The sequence below is a fragment of the Mobula birostris genome, chromosome 3 (assembly GCF_030028105.1).
Source record: "Mobula birostris isolate sMobBir1 chromosome 3, sMobBir1.hap1, whole genome shotgun sequence".
Classification (NCBI taxonomy): domain Eukaryota; kingdom Metazoa; phylum Chordata; class Chondrichthyes; order Myliobatiformes; family Myliobatidae; genus Mobula; species Mobula birostris.
Window position 1 is genome coordinate 45,476,024 of NC_092372.1, and position 18,928 is coordinate 45,494,951.

An 18,928-nucleotide genomic window follows, 5' to 3' on the forward strand; every position below is an offset into this window, starting at 1 on the left:
GTATCTGTAATTGGACAGTGTGGGCTCATTGGGGCAGTGGGGCCTGTTACCTTGTTGTATCTGTAATTGGACAGTGTGGGCTCGTTGGGGGAGGAGCCTATTACCTTGTTGTATCTGTAATTGGAGAGTGTGGGCTCGTTGGGGGAGAGGAGCCTGTTACCTTGTTGTATCTGTAATTGGAGAGTGTGGGCTCGCTGGGGGAGAGGAGCCTGTTACCTTGCTGTATCTCTAAATAAAAATAAAAATATTTCACTGTCCAATAGGCATGTGGGAATACCTTCTGGCAGGGCACTGAGCTTGTTTACTAGTTCATATGTCTAAATTTTAAATTGGATGTTTCATATCTTTGCTAGATGTTGTACACATATCTAATGTAGAAATATATATACTTCTACCATTTCTTAACAATGAAAAAACTATGCTTTCATCCAATCTAAACATCTTAGTTGTAAATAAGAATTTGTTAGTGTTGTAATCAGAAATCTGAAACTTGAGATGATGCAATGATGATCAGGGCCATTTAAATAGCAAAAGCTCCAGCTAATTTCATCAATGTCGGTAAGTATATTTGGAAATAGATAATGTAGCCTCTATTGAGTATGTGCCAAAATAGATGGAAGTCTTTTCATAAATGAGAGATTCAGCAATGTTAATGCTCCAATCTCCTTCGGTGCTGATATATAAGTCACTAAAGACCAACATGCAGGTGAACAAGCAGTCGAGAGAGCAAATTCTATGTTAGCCTTTATTATGAAAGGATTTGTCTACAGGAATAAGAAATACTATAATAGTTCCATGCCTTGGTAAGAAGATGCCGGGAGTTTTGTGCAGTTTGGTCTCCCTATTTGAAGCAAAAATTTACTAGGCTGCTTCCAGGATGGCGGTTTTGTCATTTAAGTAGAGATTGAGTGGACTAGATCTGTGTTCTCTACAATTTAGAAGAAAGAGAGACTATCTCATTGAAACATACAAAAGCTTTACAGGGGCAACACGCAAAATACTGGAAGAACTCAGCGAGTCAGACAGCATCTATGGAGGGAAAGGGACAGGTGATGTTTTGGGTGGAGAAACTTTACCAGTCCTGATGAAGTGTCTCAAACTGAAACATCTATTCCCTCCATAGATGTCACCTGACCTATTGACTTCCTCCAACAGTTTCTTTGTTACTCCAGATTCCAACACCTATAGCATCCAGTGTGTTTCTGAAATCTTTACAGAACTTGACAGGATAGATGTTAAGAGAATGATTCCCGTGACTGAGGAGTCTAGATCCAGCATTCCCAGTTTTAGAATAAGGATTAGACTATTTAGGACTGAGATGAGGAACAATGTCTTCACTTAGTGGATGGTGAATATTTGAGCTGTGGATGTTTAAGTTTAGTTTATTCAGTAGAGAGATAGATTTTTGGAGTGTGAGTATACGGGGATAGATTTGCGAAATGGTGTGGAGGTAGATCAGCTATGATCTTGGTAAAGAGTGGTACCCGGTGCTCCCGGTGTGGCCTCTTGTATATCGGTGAGATCCAACATGGATTGGAAGACTGCTTTGCTGAACACCTACACCCTGTCCACCAGAAAAAGCGGGATCTCCCGGTGGCCACCTATTGCAATTCTACCTCCCATTCCCTTTCCGACATGTCAATCCATGGTCTCCTCTACTACCGCGATGAGGCCACACTCAGGTTGGAGGAACAACACCTTATATTCCGTCTGGGTATCCTCCAACCTGATGGCATGTACATCGATTTCTCTAACTTCCGGTAATTTCTCTCCCTTTCACCATTCCCCCATTCCCGTTTCTCTCTCTCATCTTATCTCCTTACCTGCCCATCACTCCCTCTGGTGCTCCTCCCCCTTCCCTTTCTTCCATGGTTTTCTAGCCTATCAGATTCCCCCTCCTCCAGCCCTATATCAATTTCACTAATCAACTTTCCAGCTCTCTACGTCACCCCTCCTGCCTATCCCCATTTCACTTATCACCTACCATCTTGTACTTCTTCCCCACCTTCTTGATCTAACCTCTTTGTTTTCAGTCCTGATGAAGGGTCTCAGCCTGAAATATCAACTATTTACTTTTTTCTATAGATGCTGCCTGGCCTGCTGAGTTCCTCCAGCATTTTGTGTGTGTTGTTTGGTAAATGGTAGAGCATGCTTAAAGGGCTGGATGACCTCTGGCTTCCTTGTGCAATCAGTATGCTGGAGGTGATAGGAGCATACAGAGGGCTGGGGAAATCGCTCACCACTTAACAGAAATTAATTCACATATATTCCAGGTATTTGTCAAATTGTTGTTCGTCACAAATACCTATTGTAGCTTTTTTAATAGCAACTTCACTATTGGTTTATTAATGGTCAAATTTATGGATTTGTAAGTACAGGGATGGAAAAAAAGATCCTTTGGCAAATCCAATATAGAATAAAATCCTTGATTAAATAGGTGTGAAACAGAAATGAAGTAAAGATAGGATGACCAAAACACTGTAAAATCACATGATTTTACAGTGGTGAAAATCACATTTGTCAAATGATTGACAAATGTCTAATAGAATGAAAACTTCCGGGGCGATTCCCATTCACCATCAGCTGAAAGAAGAGGGAGAGGCACTGAAACTACCAGGACTTCCCATGCAAAGCTCTCCAAATTGATTGGTGGTTTATATAGGATATCTCCAGTAACTCTTCACCAGCTCTGAAAGGCATTGTCCATATGAGTGGACTCCCAAAAAGAAACCTCGACTCTGACCTCCATCGTGATCAGAGATATCCAAGAGCACTTAAAAAAAAAATCTAAGATCCTGTGCAACGCAGCAAAATCTCTGATTTGTTTCTACTCAAAGGAAAAAGGGAACAGATTGACCACCTCAAGAATCTACGATAGGGGCCTGCGGAGGGCCAAGACAAACAAAGAAAGGAGTACACACAATCCGAAATTGCCCAGTCAAGCATCACCTGTCCACCTTCCTGCACTGGACTCTCCAGCCCCCTCAGGTCTCACTGAATTGGAGTGGAAGCAAATCATCATCAACTCTGAGATGAAGGAGGAGGAAGGCAACCTTTAATTATGTTCTCACACATGCAGGCTCCACCAAAGGCAGTAACATGAAGAGGGCCTGTCTCAGGTGGAATTTGCAATTGATTTATTATTTCAAGTACCGAGATAGAGTGTTAAGGTTGGTGAGAATCCTTCTTGATGGATGCCACCTTTTTGAGGCACTGCCATTTGAAGATGTCCTTGACATTTGGGAGCATAGTGCCCCTGGCAGAGCTGGTTCAGTTTACATCTTTCTGTACCCTCTTGCAATTCTTTACAGAGCCTCAGGGCCAAGATCACAGGATCAGTAACCATATGGTTCCTTGACTCCAGGGAATAAACTGGGGACAATGCAGCATATGGTCATCAATTCCAAGCCAGTTTAATATCAGGATGATTTGGTCAGCAAGGGTTGATAATATTCTTGTTCCCACTAGCTACAAAAAGTAATTAAGATTTCCTTTTCTGCCAGAGTACAGCACACAATGTGGATATCAATGCCTAAGTAACAATATATTATCAATGAAGATGGTTCAAAGAAAGTTCACTAAAATAATCCTAGTTATGGAAGGTTTGTTTTAATAGAAGTGATTTAATAGTTGCATAGTTATTGGGGTTTAGAAGAATGAGAGTTAATCTTACTGAATATCAGTGCCATTTCCAGTTTTCTCAAGTTCGTTTAATAAGGCAAAAGAGAAAATAATTTCTGTCAATAGTTCATAAAGTGTGGTTACTAATTCTGAAGGCTTGGTAATGACAACTCTTTGGTTGAATAGTTCCCTGACAGTTTAATAATGGATTATATCAAACAATTTACCAGTAATATGGAAGCAGCAACAGCAGATTTTCCCTGTTCACCTGGCCACTTTAACTCATATGTATTGGTCTTGTATAAAGCTAGGTAACTTTTGGAGAGATGTTTTTAAAACCCTATCAAGAGTTTTGGATCTGGATTTACAACTTCATTTGCTTAACGGCAACTTTTGGGATTATCCCATTGGAAGCAGGAAATATTCCTGTTTCCGCTCAACGTATAATAGCCTTTTCGAACTTACTGGCTAGGAGAACCATTTTATTGAAGTGGAATGATTCTGATCCACCTACGGTCTTTTATTGGCTTTCCTCCATTATGTCCTGTTTAAGTTTAGAGAAAATATGAAGTCGGACATTTGATACACCCTTTAAATTTGAGCAAATATGAGGACCTTTTATCCAATATTTTGATTTAATTTCATCTATTACTCTTTCAATCTTTTTTTTCAAAGTTTTAGATTTGATCAGAAAGTCTTTTTCTCTTCTTTTTTTGGTCGTATCCTCAAAATGGACTGCCCAGTCCCTTTTTTTTTGTTTTGTTTGTTCGTTTTTTTTTAATATAGTGTAGTGGTTTGTTTTTCTTTTCATTTAAAACCCAATTTTTTTTTTCCCTTTGTCCTTTTAAACTGGTAAGAGGAGAATTGTTATTTTCTTTTTTTATTATATATTTTATACTAGTTTAACAATATCTATGATTTTGACAATGTCTATTTTCATCTTGGTTACTGATATATATTTGAACTAATTCTCCTCTTGAATGCATTTTTTTAAATCAATAAAAAGATTAATAAAGAAAAAGATTTTCCCTGTTCACACATAAGCAATATTTACTTCATTTTTTAAACTTTTATATGGGGTGGAAATGTGTAAAGACAGTGTAAACTAAAGCTATATTAATTTACTTGCAAAACAAACCACATTTTGGGCTGAAACCCTTCTTCCAGCAATTTGTGTGTGTTGCTTTGGATTTTCAGCATTTGCAGAATTTCTGCTGTTCCATATAGTATCTCCTTATTCATCAGTCAGGAGAATCCTGAAACTATTGACCTGAAAAACATACATATATTCTTTTTGCAAATATTAGCTTAGAAATTTGTAGGCTCTGCCAAACTTCAACAATCTTCAAAGCAGCAAGAACAGCTATCCTAAAGGCCTGCAGCTACATCATTTGATTAATTGGAAAATGATAGAACCCTAGTTAATTAATTATAATTTCATATCTAATGATGCCTGACTGAAAATTTGTGGGGGATCCAAGTCAGTTTTGTGCAGCATGATTAAGTAGTGATAGTCTTGGGTATGCAAAACTGGCTTTCTACATAATTATTACATTAGCTGTAAGTTGCACAGGTAATACAAACTTCACTGCTGTTAAAGTTCCCATTTAAGCAGTGAGGCCGCTTTAATTGGCTTTGCCCTCATGCAATGGCAAAATGGATGATAGGATCAGGCTCCATGCATTTTTGATTGCTGACTGGGCACTGTGCCATCAGCGATGGACTCTTTTGGCAGTGATTATTGAATCCAGGCCAAATATCCATTCCTCATAATGAAAGGAAGGACCTAGCTGTCAACCAAAGGATCAGGATTATCTGTAACAATTCCAGCGACTGCTTTGGTTTGGCTAAGCAAGGCCCTGTGTAGGTTTGCTCTTGCTTTGGCTCACACCATTTTATCAAAGATTTAAAGATCTTTTTATTTATTTATTTTTTTAATTTTATTTTTATTTGGATAAGGAATTCACAAATATCGTACTTTTTTCACACATATAACCTTTTCCATTTTTTATATGTATAAAACTACAATTATTTATACATTCTTAAGTACACATTGAGATGATATAAAAGGAAAATAAACATTTAAATAGATAATTATGTACTGTGGTAAATCTAACCTATTAGGCTAAGTAATGGAATTAGTTGTTAAGAAAAATGGTAATAATAGTTTCCATATAACCCTTCTGGACCATTTCCACTGGTCCAAAATGTTGTATATAAGCCTATGTATCAACCATTGTAGGTGTTTATATCCTAATTTGTTCATGCTTGCTCCTGCCCGCAGACATAATTATCCAATCCCTATGTACTTATTTATTTAATTTTTTCATTTTTTTTATCCCTTTCCCAAATCTTTCCCTTTACTTGTGTTAATTCTCTATTTTCCAAAAGAAAACAAAAAAAACAAACATTTAGACTAGGGGTGCTTACGTTAGCAATATTACTGTGTTGATGAGAAGAGCAGTATAGATCATTAGGAGACTCATCTAAAGTCTGCTCGCATTGGGGTTATATATTCAATCCATTTATTCCAGATTTGATAAAATTTTTCTTTTCGAGTTCTCAGGGAGTAAGTCAACTTTTCCATTTTAAATATTTCCAAGATAATTTCGTACCAATCTTCTAATGTAGGTGGTATTGGATTTAGCCATTTTCTAGTGATTGATTTCTTACTTGCCGCTAAGAGGGCCTGCATCAACTTTATATCTTCCTTCTGTTCAAGAAACAATACATGCCTCAAATAGAGCGTCTCAAAGTTCAGAAGTATCTGGGACCTAAGTACCTTAACTAATGTTCTAACAATACCTTCCCAAAATAGACTTAATTTAGGGCAATCCCTAAAAATATGAAAATGATTTGCCTCCTTGGAGCCGCACCTTCTCCAACACATCACATTTGTATCTTTATATTTTTCCTGATATGGGGTCTTGAAGTATCTTATAATGTTTTTCCAACAATGTTCTCTCCAAGTCAAAGAATTAGTCGAGGACCATTGAAAGCTGCAGATTTTCTCCCAAGCCTCCTCTGAAAGTACCAACCCCGCTTTTTTCTCCCACTTCTCTTTAATATACAGTGTATTTACATTTTTAGCATGGGAGAGTGCATTATATAATCGAGAAACTGATTTACTAGGTATTGAACTGCAAGCCGAATTCAGAATCTTGAAAAATTCTAATTCTACTGTTGATAGGTCTGTATATCTACAACTCTGGTTAACATAGTTTCGTACTTGAAGGTACCTAAAAAAGTCATTATGTTCTAGGCCATGTTTGTCCTGCAGGATTTGGAAACTTTGTAATACACTTTTATCTATAAATGAGAGGTAGGTTGTAAGACCTTTCTTTATCCATAGCTCAAATCTTTTATCTCCTCTGTTGGGAAGGAATTCGGTATCATATGCACACCATCTAAAGAGTTTTAACATGTTATTAATTCCACATGAATTAACCACCTTCTGCCGTACTTTTAATGTAAGATTTATCCAAGCGTTTTTAAATTTTTCCAACTGGGCCATCAATCCTTTGTCAGCTATTGAGGCCTGAAGAGGAAAACTGTCAAAGATCTTTTTAAAGATCTTGTTAAAGATCTTTTTAAAGATTCATTTTGTTTGTCGCATGCACATCGAAACATACAGTGAAATGCACAGTTCGTGTCAAAGACCAACACAGTCCAAGGACGTACTGGGAGTAGCCCATTAGTGTCACAATGCCACCAGTGTAACATAGCATGCCCACTACTTACTCACCCATCGGTCTTTGGAATGTGGGAAGACAATGGAGCAGCTGGAGAAAACCCACACAGTCACAGGGAGAATGTAAAAATCCTTTACAGCATCGGCCATTTAAACCTTCCAAAGTGCACTTGTGTGAAAGCTATCAATTTTTAAATTGTTAACAAATAATCTCAATGCATTACAGCACAGTATTTTTTAAACTCAACTTTTCTGTTAGTTCATTTTATTAATGTCTGAAGAGTGAGGTGTCAAACATAATTCTAACTGGAGAGAGTAATTACTTTATATAGAAGGTTGTGAGCTGCTATATTCAGTGCTCTGGTCTACCAAAGTTATTTGCATCCAAAATTATGCCAATACAGTATGTGCTCAGGAAACAATTTGACCTTGCACTCTCTAAATGATATGAGGCAAATTGATATGCTATACAAAAAATATCAAAATAAAGCAGAATTGCTTGAATTCTGCTGCTTGCACTTTTCAAAGTAAATGGTAAAGCTGTTTAACAACATGTCTGCCTCCAATTTTGGCATCACTCATATACTTCTGTAAACTAATCTTGGTTATATAGGATTTATTAGAAAGGAAGGACCCATTTTATCACCTTCAAGAACCTAAGTAAAAGAGGCATAAAGAATTTGGTAGATTATCAATTTTACATTTGTGAATAAATCAATGGAACTTAAGTTCAGGCTGATTCTGTAACATTCATCAAATTTAATTACTGTGGTAAATATTATTGGTTATTTTTCCTTTATCCTTTTAAATTCTGTGTAATTATTAGCTTCAGCCTGAATGATCAAAGCTGAAGCAAAATAACAAAATTGCACACAGGATAACCTGATCTCTCACCAGTGCAAGACACCCCAGTAAAACAAAAGCTGTTAATCCCATAGACAAGAAAATATGCAGAGGTTGGAAATCCAAGCAACACACACAAAATGCTGGAGGAACTCAGCAGGTCGGGAAAAAATGTTTTTTTTCCCCCCAGTCCTGATGAAGGGTCTTGGCCTGAAACATTGACTGTTTACTCTTTTCTATAGATACTGCCTGGCCTGCTGAGTTCCTCTAGCATTTTTTGTGTGTTGCTGTTATTCCCATTACAGTTTTTGTCCAGAAGCAATGTACACTGAAGGCTTCAGATCTCCCAGATTATGTGACATTCAAAACTGTATTTGTCTTTAGATTAACTTGGGAGTCATGACATTCATTTTGTTTCCTATGGAAAGAAAGTAAGTAAATAAAAATTATGATTAAGGTTTCCTAGAATAAATGCAACTTCCATGATTTCATATTTTAAGAAGACTGCACCAAAGAATTCACTTCTAACCAATAAAGGACAATAATACCAAATTGGACAAATCTGTGAACAGCCTATTGAACATTTAGATGATTCATTTAAGAATGACACTGAACAACTGAATTCAAGTAAATTTTCTTAATTATTTCTTCCTTTAATATAAAGCAAGGTCTATGTCAACATGTCTAAAGTGAATAATTCATCCAGATGTGTTTCGTTTACAACCATCCATACTCCCTCAGGGAAACATAATTTTATAAATCCTTAATGAAGATTCTTGATGATTTAATGAAACCTGAGCCTGCTTTCTGAAAAAGATTGAAAGAATCATTTTAATTTCTTCCTTTCTAATTTTGTTGTAAAGCCTGAACAACCACTGGCCTAATAATTTTTTCTTAATCACCCCATTTACCCTTTGGCAGTATCCTTAATTTATACCCCGATTTACTGACTCACTGTCCAGCAGAAGCAGTTATTTTTATCATTCCCACCAGCAGAAGTGTTCGGTGAGAACTCCCAGAGGAACGGGAACTTCATTTATAAAAAAGTTGTTTAAAAACTCCTACGTATCAGGTGTGTTCAGGAACATGGGAAAACCTTGGCAGTTTAACAGACAGCATTGCTGGGCCTGGAGTGAGCAATCTGTCAAAGTTTTTCAGCGGAAGTTTGTGAGCAGTTCATGTCCTGGCCAGTAAACACATCCTGGTTATGTCATGCAAGATACTGCCACTGATCAGAGCTTCCTCGCTTGGTTCAGGATGTTTTTGTCAGCCAGGTTATCTGAACAATCCCGAAAGTTAAATGCACACACAAGAGAAAATCTACAGATGCTGGAAATCCAAGCAACACACACCAAATGCTGGAGGAACTCAGCAGGCCAGGCAGCATCTATGGAAAAAAGTACAGTTGACATTTTGGGCTGAAACCCTTCGGCAGGACAGGAGAAAAAAAAGCGGAGGAGTAGATTTAAAAGGTGGGGGAAGGGAGAGAGAAACACCAGGCAATTGGTGAAACCTGGATGGGGAGAGATGAGATAAAGAGCTGGGAAGTTGATTGGTGAGATGAGGAGAGAGAGGGAAAAGGGGATGGGAAATGGAGAAGGAGCAGGGTTGTAGGAGGGCATTCCTGGAAGTCTGAGAAATCAATGTTCATGCCATCAGGTTGGAGGCTACCCAAATGAAATATAAGTTGTTGTTCCTCCAACCTAAATGTGGCCTGATCCCGACAGTGGAGGAGGCCATGGATGGACATATCAGAATAGGAATAGGAAGTGGAATTAAAATGGGCGGCCAGTGGAGGATCCCACTTGTTTTGGCAGATGGAGCGTAGATGCTTGGCGACGTGGTCTCCCAAACTATATCGGATCTCACCAATATACAGGAGGCCACATCGGGAGCACCGAACACAGGAAATGACCCCAACAGACTCCCAGGTGAAGGATAGCCTCACGTGTAAGTACTGTTTACCACTCTGGATGGTAGTGAGGGAGGAGGTGTAGGGGCAGGTGTAGCACTTGTGAGATAGGTGGGGAGGGATGAATGAACAAGGGAGTTGCATAAGGAGCGATCCCTGCGGAAAGCAGAGAGTGCGGGAGGGTGGGGGGGGGGTAAGGGAATACGTGCTTGGTGGTGGGATCCCTTTGGAGGTGGCGGAGAATTATGTGCTGGACACACCCCTCCTCTCCTCCTCCATTTCCCATCCCCCTTTTCCTCTCTCACCTCATCTCACCAATGAGGTTTACTTCATCCCTCCCCCTCCAGGTTTCACCTATCACCTTGTGGTTCTCTCTCCCCTCCCCCCATCTTTTAAATCTACTCAGTTTTATTTCTCCGGTCCTGCCGAAGGGTTTCAGCCCGAAACATTGACTGTGCTTTTTTCCATAGATGTTACATGGCCTGCTGAGATCTTCCAGCATTTTGTGTGTCAAGTTAAATGCACATGATGTAAATTAGCAGTAACTATGGGAGGCGTGCCTCACTAAACCAGTCTCCATTTCTTCTGCACTAAAGTGATGTAAAAATCTGATCAATCAACACTTTTGGTGAAGTTCAGTCTCTTGCAAACCCTCTTCTCGAGCAAGCAAGATTCAAATTCTTTCTGTTTCTTGACATAGCTGTTCCCACATCAGTGCAGTCAATTTAGTTTGCATGTTTTACTGTGGTATTTCAATCACTGTCCTTACCAGTATTCTTATCAGTCAAGTACACATGACAAGTTTGAGGAATGCTTGTATGTTTGTCGGCTGCTAACAAATCACCAGTAGAATTTTTTAAAAGCCATCATAATCTTGACTTTCCAGATTTGAAAATTCAGCAGAACCTGATTTGCAATTTAATAAGATTCAGTACAGATGGGAAACCTTTTAAGAGGACAAGGGTTAAGAAAATAATGCAAACTGCAAAGAATATTGCTAAATAATAATTCCATCAATTAATCTATTCTGGATTTAAAATAAATAGAGCTGAACAGCAGAATATCACAACCTTAATCCACAACCATTTTCTCCTTTGTCTTTTATTTTTTCTGCTGCTTGGGATTCCTCCCCCACTTCAGAGGTCTGGTGGATAGGTCAATCGATGCATTACATTGCCAGTAAGGAATGATGGAACCTGGGGATGTTGATGGGAATATAGGGAAAATAAAATGCGAGTGAGCGCTTGATGGTCCAAGCAGACAGGATTGTTTCCATGCCCCATGACTATTACAGTATCTCCAAAGCCATTCCTCCATCTACTTTTAATCGCACTTAATGGAAGGGAATTCATACTGTGTAATATCAGCTGACATAAGACGCTAATGGCTATCTTCAGTGAATAAACGTTTCATATGGAGCTGCTTTAAAATGGAAGATTTTAGTACAGGACTGCCTCAGAGGAGCTGATATACTGAGATGAGCTGTCAGTGGAACAATCACATGACCCACCAGCTGGAACTGCAACAGTTTTCTACCTTTATTAAACTCTTTGTGGAGAGCTGCAAACACTTCCCACACTTTTACGAAAGGCATGATGGCGAATCCAGTGACACCTCCCGAAGCTACTGGGCTCCTTAGCAACAGGTAGTGGATGGGAAGATTTGCTTTAGATTGAACAAAAGATTTATGTATTTCTTGTCACTTAGTAATGAGTGACATTGATGCAATAAATTCATTATATCTGGTATCATTAGGCAAAAATTGCATATCATATATTTTACACATTTGCCTGAAGATTTTTGCCTACTTTACTCAAGATTCACTTAGAAATAAAATTAGACTGCTTCACATAGGAAATGATGAATTCTAAATTATTTTCCTCCATATTATAAATTGTTTCTCAACAGAAATGGGGTTATATTCAGATGAAAATTGTCAGTGTCCCCTCAACACCAAACTACATGTATCTCCACCACTTCAACTTGATAAATATTTTTAAACATCTTTGACTACTTCTGCCTAAAGGCATTTCTCTTAATACTGATCTGGTTGACTTTTTGTGTGCATTGCTATATTAATGGCTATACCGGTTTAAGGAATTTATTATATTGTAAACTGATAGGCAGCATATTATTTTACTTAGCAACATATTGTTCACTGCAGTGCAAATCTGACGCTTTAGTTTAAAATTATTTTCTGCATTGCTGTATCTTTATGACTTCCATTTCCATAATCTTAAAACCCTAAACCCTGCATTTCTAGCTCAGCCTCCTTCATTTTAATTTTATGCTTGGATTTTCAGGCGGACTTGGTTCCGGAAAAAGGCTTCTGTGAGAAATCATCTGTGAAACCAACTCAGTGAACTGCAAGGAAACGTTGACTCTACATAGCCACATCTGCTGCAGGGACAATATTTGAGAGTGGCTAACCTATTATTTTGATCATTAATCAAATTAATATTTTTTCTGAATGCTAAACAGAATTGTGTGTGTATTGATCTCGTCAGAGTGTCATATAAGAAAACAGGAATAGGAGTGGGCTACCATGATTCTCAAGCCTGTCTGAACATAAGGACATCATTATATCTAATGATATGGCCTCCAGTGATGCAATGCTTTACAAGAAATTTCAGTGACACAGTTTTAGATGACCAGTCTGTCATATATTTGTACCAAACTTTTTATTAAATTGTCATTTATTAAAATATCAACACAACGCATTGACACAAATATTACTTTTAAAGGCCTGATGTCGAAGCTAAGTTGAGGGAGCCTACAATATCTCTTGTTTCCAAGGCAACTTTTGTCATCTTTGATGAAAATCCCCCCATCTGAATCTCAAACATTTTCTTCATTTACTGTCTGCCATTCTGTGCTGTGAGTCCCATCAAACACATTGAAAGAAATTGATGAAATACTCTGGAAATAAATGAACTGATACCACTGTTAATTTGTTCAGCTGCTCCTATTAAGCATATCCCTGTAACAATACTGAAAAATACACTCAGTGGCCACTTTATTTGGTACAGGAGGTAGCTAATAAAGTGACCATTGAGTGTATTTCTGTATGTTTGTGGTCTTCTGCTGGTGTATCCCATCCACTTCAAGGTTCAGTATGATGTGCCTTCAGAACTGCTCTTCTGCACATCACTGTTGTAACCCGTAGTTATTTGAGTTACTGTCACCTTCCTGTCAGCTTGAACCAGACTGGCCATTCTCCTGTGACCTCGCATTAACAAGACATTTTCGCCCACAGACCTGCTGCTCATTGGATGTTCTTTTTTGTTTTTTTCCACCATTCTCTGTAAACTCTAGAGACTATTGTGTCTGAAAGTCCCAGGGGATCAGCAGTTTCTGAGATACTCAAACCACCCCATCCGGCTCCAACAATCATTCCACGGTCAAAGCCACCTAGATCAAATTTTGATGGTATGAAATAAAATGTTCTCAAAATAATTCTTTCTGACATAATGACCAAAGTTACCTGAAAAGGTAAATCACCAGATATTTGTCTAGTTGAGTTTTCTCCTCTTATAGATCACTTCAAAATTACTTGATCTTTCAAGGTCACATTCAGCTTTAGTAGTCTGCATTTGAAATTATTTGCAGGAATTGCATAGTAAAGCACATCAATAGTTTGTGCTCAATATTTTATTAAGGGAAACTTTCCATGAAGTCACCTGGCAACTATATCCCATAGTCCTCTCTGATGGAAAATTACACAGAATTTAATTTCCAGAATTTACATTTTCTCATGCATGCACAAATGATACAGCTTCCTGCCGTGCACCCATAACACAGAGGTTGCATACATTTTTCATGCATTCCACTTCTTCCTACTCACTCACAGGTCTGATGGGCAAATTCTTATTACACTACTTATGCAAGCATTATTGGGGTATGATAGTGGATCAAGCCCACAGCATGATCTCTCATCTGTGATGGCTACCTACCCGATTAACATGATTGAGATACCGAAGAGTACTATGTACTAGTGTGGCTTCCAGTAAGGTGTCACAAACCCCCAACCAGTAACTAGGCCTTGAGCAGCGGCTCCTCAGGATCTGTCATTGGGTAATCGTGTCAAGCTGACTACCAGACAGCTTATTGCTCTTAATACCCTTAAAAGACTTCTTATTAAAGCAAAATCTTAAAATCCAAGAGATTCACTAAACTTATCAAGTTAAGGTAAAGAGAAACAGGTGAGCTGCTTAGCTGCACACTTGCCTTTCCCTTAGAGCTAAATCGAGTGCTGGAGCTGAAAGTCAGATGTGTCAACGCCTGGGAGTTGGGTAGGTGAAAACATTGGAGGCCGGTACCTTAAGTCAGAAGTGACTAAGATCGCAGCAAGACTCAGGATGAGGATGGGATGTATGAAGAGTGGGTATTGATGGTCATCCGTCAAGGGCCTCAGTTATGCCCAGATATTGGGCCTGGGGGAATTGGCATTGGTTGGGTGGTGGTGGGCAGTGGTTCTAATGGATGAAGAGTAAGTAGGAGAAATACTTGATAAGGTGGATTTAGTCCAGATCTCCTGGGACAGTATGGTCCAATAGAACATTGCCCTGTCAGTGATGCCTTCCTGTGCAGTCTAGTGTGGAAATTGTGCAAAGTCAATTCACCTTGAAGTAAATGGTCAAGTTTCCAGAGTGACATGAAGCAATCCATAAAAAGTCAGCATGTTTTGCTCACCATGTTTTACAATAAATGGAGTTACTAAGTCAATGGAGTTATATAGGTTACTTCCCAGGAGCATCTTTCTAAACATGATTGTGACTGACAGTAACTGTAATTTATATAATATTTATAATTTTAGTTCTACAACAGTAGGAGATGTCTATGTAACCATTGTGTGAGATGGTAATATTTCTCTTTTTTCTTTTAGGTCAACCCAAATCAAGACATATTCCTGGGACAATGCACAGGTTATACTGGTTGGCAATAAATGTGACATGGAAGATGAAAGAATAGTGTCAATGGAGCGAGGAAAGCAGCTGGCAGACCAACTTGGTATGGTTGAGCACAGTGAATTGTTTTCTGTACTTCCAGCTTTGGCTGATCCTTGACACATTTTGATCATAATATAATTATATATTCAGCACCTCTTCAGGTACCCTCTAAGTATGGTCATCCCTGCAAGTGTTCTGAGCAAAGCTGATTTCCAGTGCTCTCGACCCATTTGTATAACATTGAACCATCTGGTCATTTGAACTGGATTTTCATGCCTTTTGCATTTATATTATTTCACTCCTGCTTAAGCCAGACTGAGCAAACACTTGGTGTAATGAGGCAATATGAATTGTAAAAATGTCTTACAATAAGGTGACTGCAGAGGATAGCTATTGCATTGTGCCTTAATTTAATATATGCAAGTCCATTACATTAAGCCATAATTTGATTGATACACTTTAATGCTTTTAAAATAAGAAATGGTAGCATTGGGATAAAATAGTTAATTTTTAAATTCTTCTGAACATTGCTGACCCCTTTTTTCCCCCTCAGAATAATTTCTCAGTTTGTCTTTTGCTCATAAATATTCCACAGACTCTCAGACTATTACAGCCTCAAAATGTTATTTTAAAAAGCAGTGTATCATAAAATACACCAGAAACTCCTAGAGATTAATCAAACGCATCAAGATAGATTAGAGAAACAAGTGAACTGTGCACATGGGCAGGCGGATCAGTAGTTTTCTTTGTGTTGCAGGTATTAAATATTCTTCTGCCAGGTTGTATTAGGGTGGCACTGTGGTGCAGATAGTAGAGCTGCTGTCCACCACACCAGAGGCTGGGTTCAACCCTGACCTTTAGTGATTTCTCTGTGACCACATGAGTTTCCTCTGAACGCTCTGGTTTCTTTCAGTATTCCAAAAATATGCAAGTTGGTAGATTAATCGGCCACCGTAACCTGCTACTAGTGTGAGGGTGGGTGGCAGAATCTTGGAAAGCTGAAGACAATGTAGGGAGAATATAAAAGGGGGTTAATGTAGGATCAGTGTAAGTGGGTGGTTGGTGGAGATTCATTTGGCCAAAATGCCCTTTTCTGTGCTGTGTGTCTCAATGGCCTCACAAACATTTATTGTTGAGTCATTGGTGGAAGTTGAGTTCTGCTTCAGAGAAAGCTCTGCTCAGGGAACTATCTAACATAGCTTTTCTTTCAAATTTTAATACAATCATCGCTCAGAAGCTGGGGGGTAAATTTTCCTTGTTGGGTTTCAACTCCTCTCTCTGTAATTGGATCCTGGACTTCTTAACAGAAAGGCCACAGGTGGTCTCCGGTGGCAGAAGCATCTCGAGCTCCAACACTCTGAGCACCAGCGCTCCCCAGGGCTAGAGTGACTGATAGAATGGTGTGAGCACAACAACTTGAATCTCGACCTGGAAAAAAAACAAAAAGGAAATTGTGGATTTTAGGAAGGTGAATACAGATCACTCCTCACTGCACATACATGGCTCCTCCATGGAGTGAGTAAAGAGCACCAAGTTTCTGGAACAATCTCACCTGGGTCCCTCAACCCCACCTCTTTGATCAAGAAAACATAGCAGCGTCTCCCGCTCCTTAGGAGATTGATGCAAGTGAAGTCCCCATTCTACATTTTAACCAGTTTTTACAGGAGCACCACTGTGAGTGTCTTGAGCAGCTGCAACACTGTCTGTTGCGAGAATTGCAAGGCATCTGAATGTAGATCCCGACAAAGGATTGGGAGGACTGCTGGGAAAATCATCAGGGTCTCTCTCTGTCATCTGTAGGAGATATTTATCAGGAGCTCTGCATGTGCAGGGCCCTTTGCATTGTCAATGATCCCTCCCATCCGTCCAGCAATCTCTTTGACCCCTGCCCCTCCCCCCATCATTGGGCAGGAGGCACCGTAGCATTAAGACAGGAGCTGTTAGGACAGGAAGCAGCTTATGCACCCCTCCCCAAAACAATAAGACTACTGAACTCCCTACCACCATGCATGAAATGCCAGTAGTGTTATACAGTTTACTTTTTAACTTGTGTTGTAGTTGCACCTTATCTGTTGATCCACTGGTGGTAATATTACTTTATGTATTATGTGTGTGAGTTTTTTTTACTGTGTTGTTCGCCTTGGTCCAGTGGAACGTTGTTTCATTTAGTGGTTTACATGGGTACAGCTGAGTGACAATAAACTGAACTTGAACTTCTTCAGTAAAATGGAAAAAATAATGCTCCCTTGAAACACCCAAATTTTTGACAATCTAATGTACCGCATATTGGACGATCAATTAGTAAAGCACAAGAAATGAACTTCTTTTTAGAATATGAGAACACGCAGTCCTCATTTATTGTCATTTAGAAATGCATACATGCCTTAAGAAATGATACAACGTTCCTCCAGAGTGATATCACTGAAAAACAGGACAAACAAGAGATTAACACTGACAGAACCACATAATTATAACATATAGTTACAACAGTGCAAAGCAATACCATAATTTGATAAAGAGCAGACCATGGGCACGGTAAAAAAAAGTTTCAAAGTCCCGATCGACTCCCGAGTCCCCAATAGCAGGTGGCAAAAGGGAGAAACTCCCTGCTATAAACCTCCAGGCACCGACAACTGCGGATGCATTGGAAGCACCCGACCACAGCCGACACTGAGTCCGTCCGTCCGAAAACTTCGAACCTACGACCAGCCCCTCCAATATGGCCTCCCAAACACCATCCTCTGCTGAGCGCCTTCAACCCCGCCCCGGCTGCCCAAACAAGCAAAGCCGAGGATTCAGGGCCTTCTCCTCCGGAGATTCTGGACCACACAGTAGCAGAGGCAGCGAAGCGGGCATTTCAGACGTTTCTCCAGATGTTCCTCTGTACTCTCACGTCTGTCTCCATCAAATCAGAATTGTGCACGGTACCCTACTTGACATATAACAAATATCATTCACCGGAGTGGCTGTGGGCACTGCGTCGCGCCGCCGTCTTCTCCTCCTCCTTCAGGTCTCACATTGTCTGGCTCTATGCTATTATTTCTGTTAGTTGGCTAATGCTTCCTGTTCTTTAACGGATCTGATCATTTCAAGACCATAAACAGCAAAAATGGCTTCAGTGCCCGAGCACTAGAGTTGGTTCTGTTAGTGAAAGAGTGCTTATGTTACTTTGGGCGATTACCCATTTTGCCATATCTGACACAACTCGGCACTTACTTGATCCATACAGCTAGAAATGCCTTCCAAAGAAGAGGTCCACCTTCAAGAGAAATTTGGTGTTGTTTTAGTTTGAACCGTCTCAATGATAGAAAGCCTCCTGGCATCCTGTGATTCCCGTTTCAAATAGACCCACAGTGTACTGCTGTGTGGACGACTAATACTGCAGTAAAATCAAAAGCAAATGTTGGAACCACTAACAATTAACATCAAACAGTGATATTTTATCACGACTTTTCTAATGAATGGTCATCCATCTGAAATTTTAACTCTGCTTCTCATTTCACAGACACTGGCTGGCCCATTGAGATTTTCTGTTATTTTCTGTTTTTATTTCAGCTTTCCAACATCACTTCTTTTTCACTTTTCTGATTTATTAAGTCATACAGCATGGAAACAGGACTTTTGGCTCATCTGGTGCATGCCAACCAAGATTCCCATTGAAGCCAGTCCTTTGACCCATGTCCTTTTAAACCTTTCCTCTCCATGTACCTGTCCAAGTGCCTTTTAAATGTTGTTAATGTACTCTTCTTCAACCATTTCTCTGATATCTCATTCCATATACTGGACATCCTCTGGTAGAAAAGGTTGTCCTTAAGGTTCCTATTAAATCTTTCCCCTCTCACCCAAAACCTATGTCCTCAAGTTTCTTGATTGACTAACCGTGGGCAACGACTGGGTGCATTCATCCTATCC

At 39.4% G+C, this 18,928-nt stretch overlaps 1 protein-coding gene and 1 long non-coding RNA gene across 7 annotated transcripts in view; one reads left to right on the forward strand and one right to left on the reverse strand.

Moving 5' to 3' along the window:
* The window catches only part of LOC140195010 (ras-related protein Rab-3C), a 206,858-nt gene that overhangs the window by 179,400 nt on the left and 8,530 nt on the right, over positions 1-18,928 (forward strand). For all 6 annotated transcript variants that reach the window (XM_072252556.1, XM_072252560.1, XM_072252561.1 and 3 more), the window contains one exon: positions 14,953-15,077. In XM_072252556.1, the coding sequence (XP_072108657.1) occupies positions 14,953-15,077 (125 nt within the window). The remainder of the gene's footprint in view (positions 1-14,952; positions 15,078-18,928) is intronic.
* LOC140195011 (uncharacterized) overlaps positions 12,765-18,928 on the reverse strand; it is a 48,781-nt gene continuing 42,617 nt past the window's right edge. The window contains exons 2-4 of the long non-coding RNA XR_011885341.1: positions 18,233-18,395; positions 17,400-17,437; positions 12,765-16,444 (exon numbers count right to left, since the gene is read on the reverse strand). This is a non-coding gene — a long non-coding RNA (uncharacterized lncRNA). The remainder of the gene's footprint in view (positions 16,445-17,399; positions 17,438-18,232; positions 18,396-18,928) is intronic.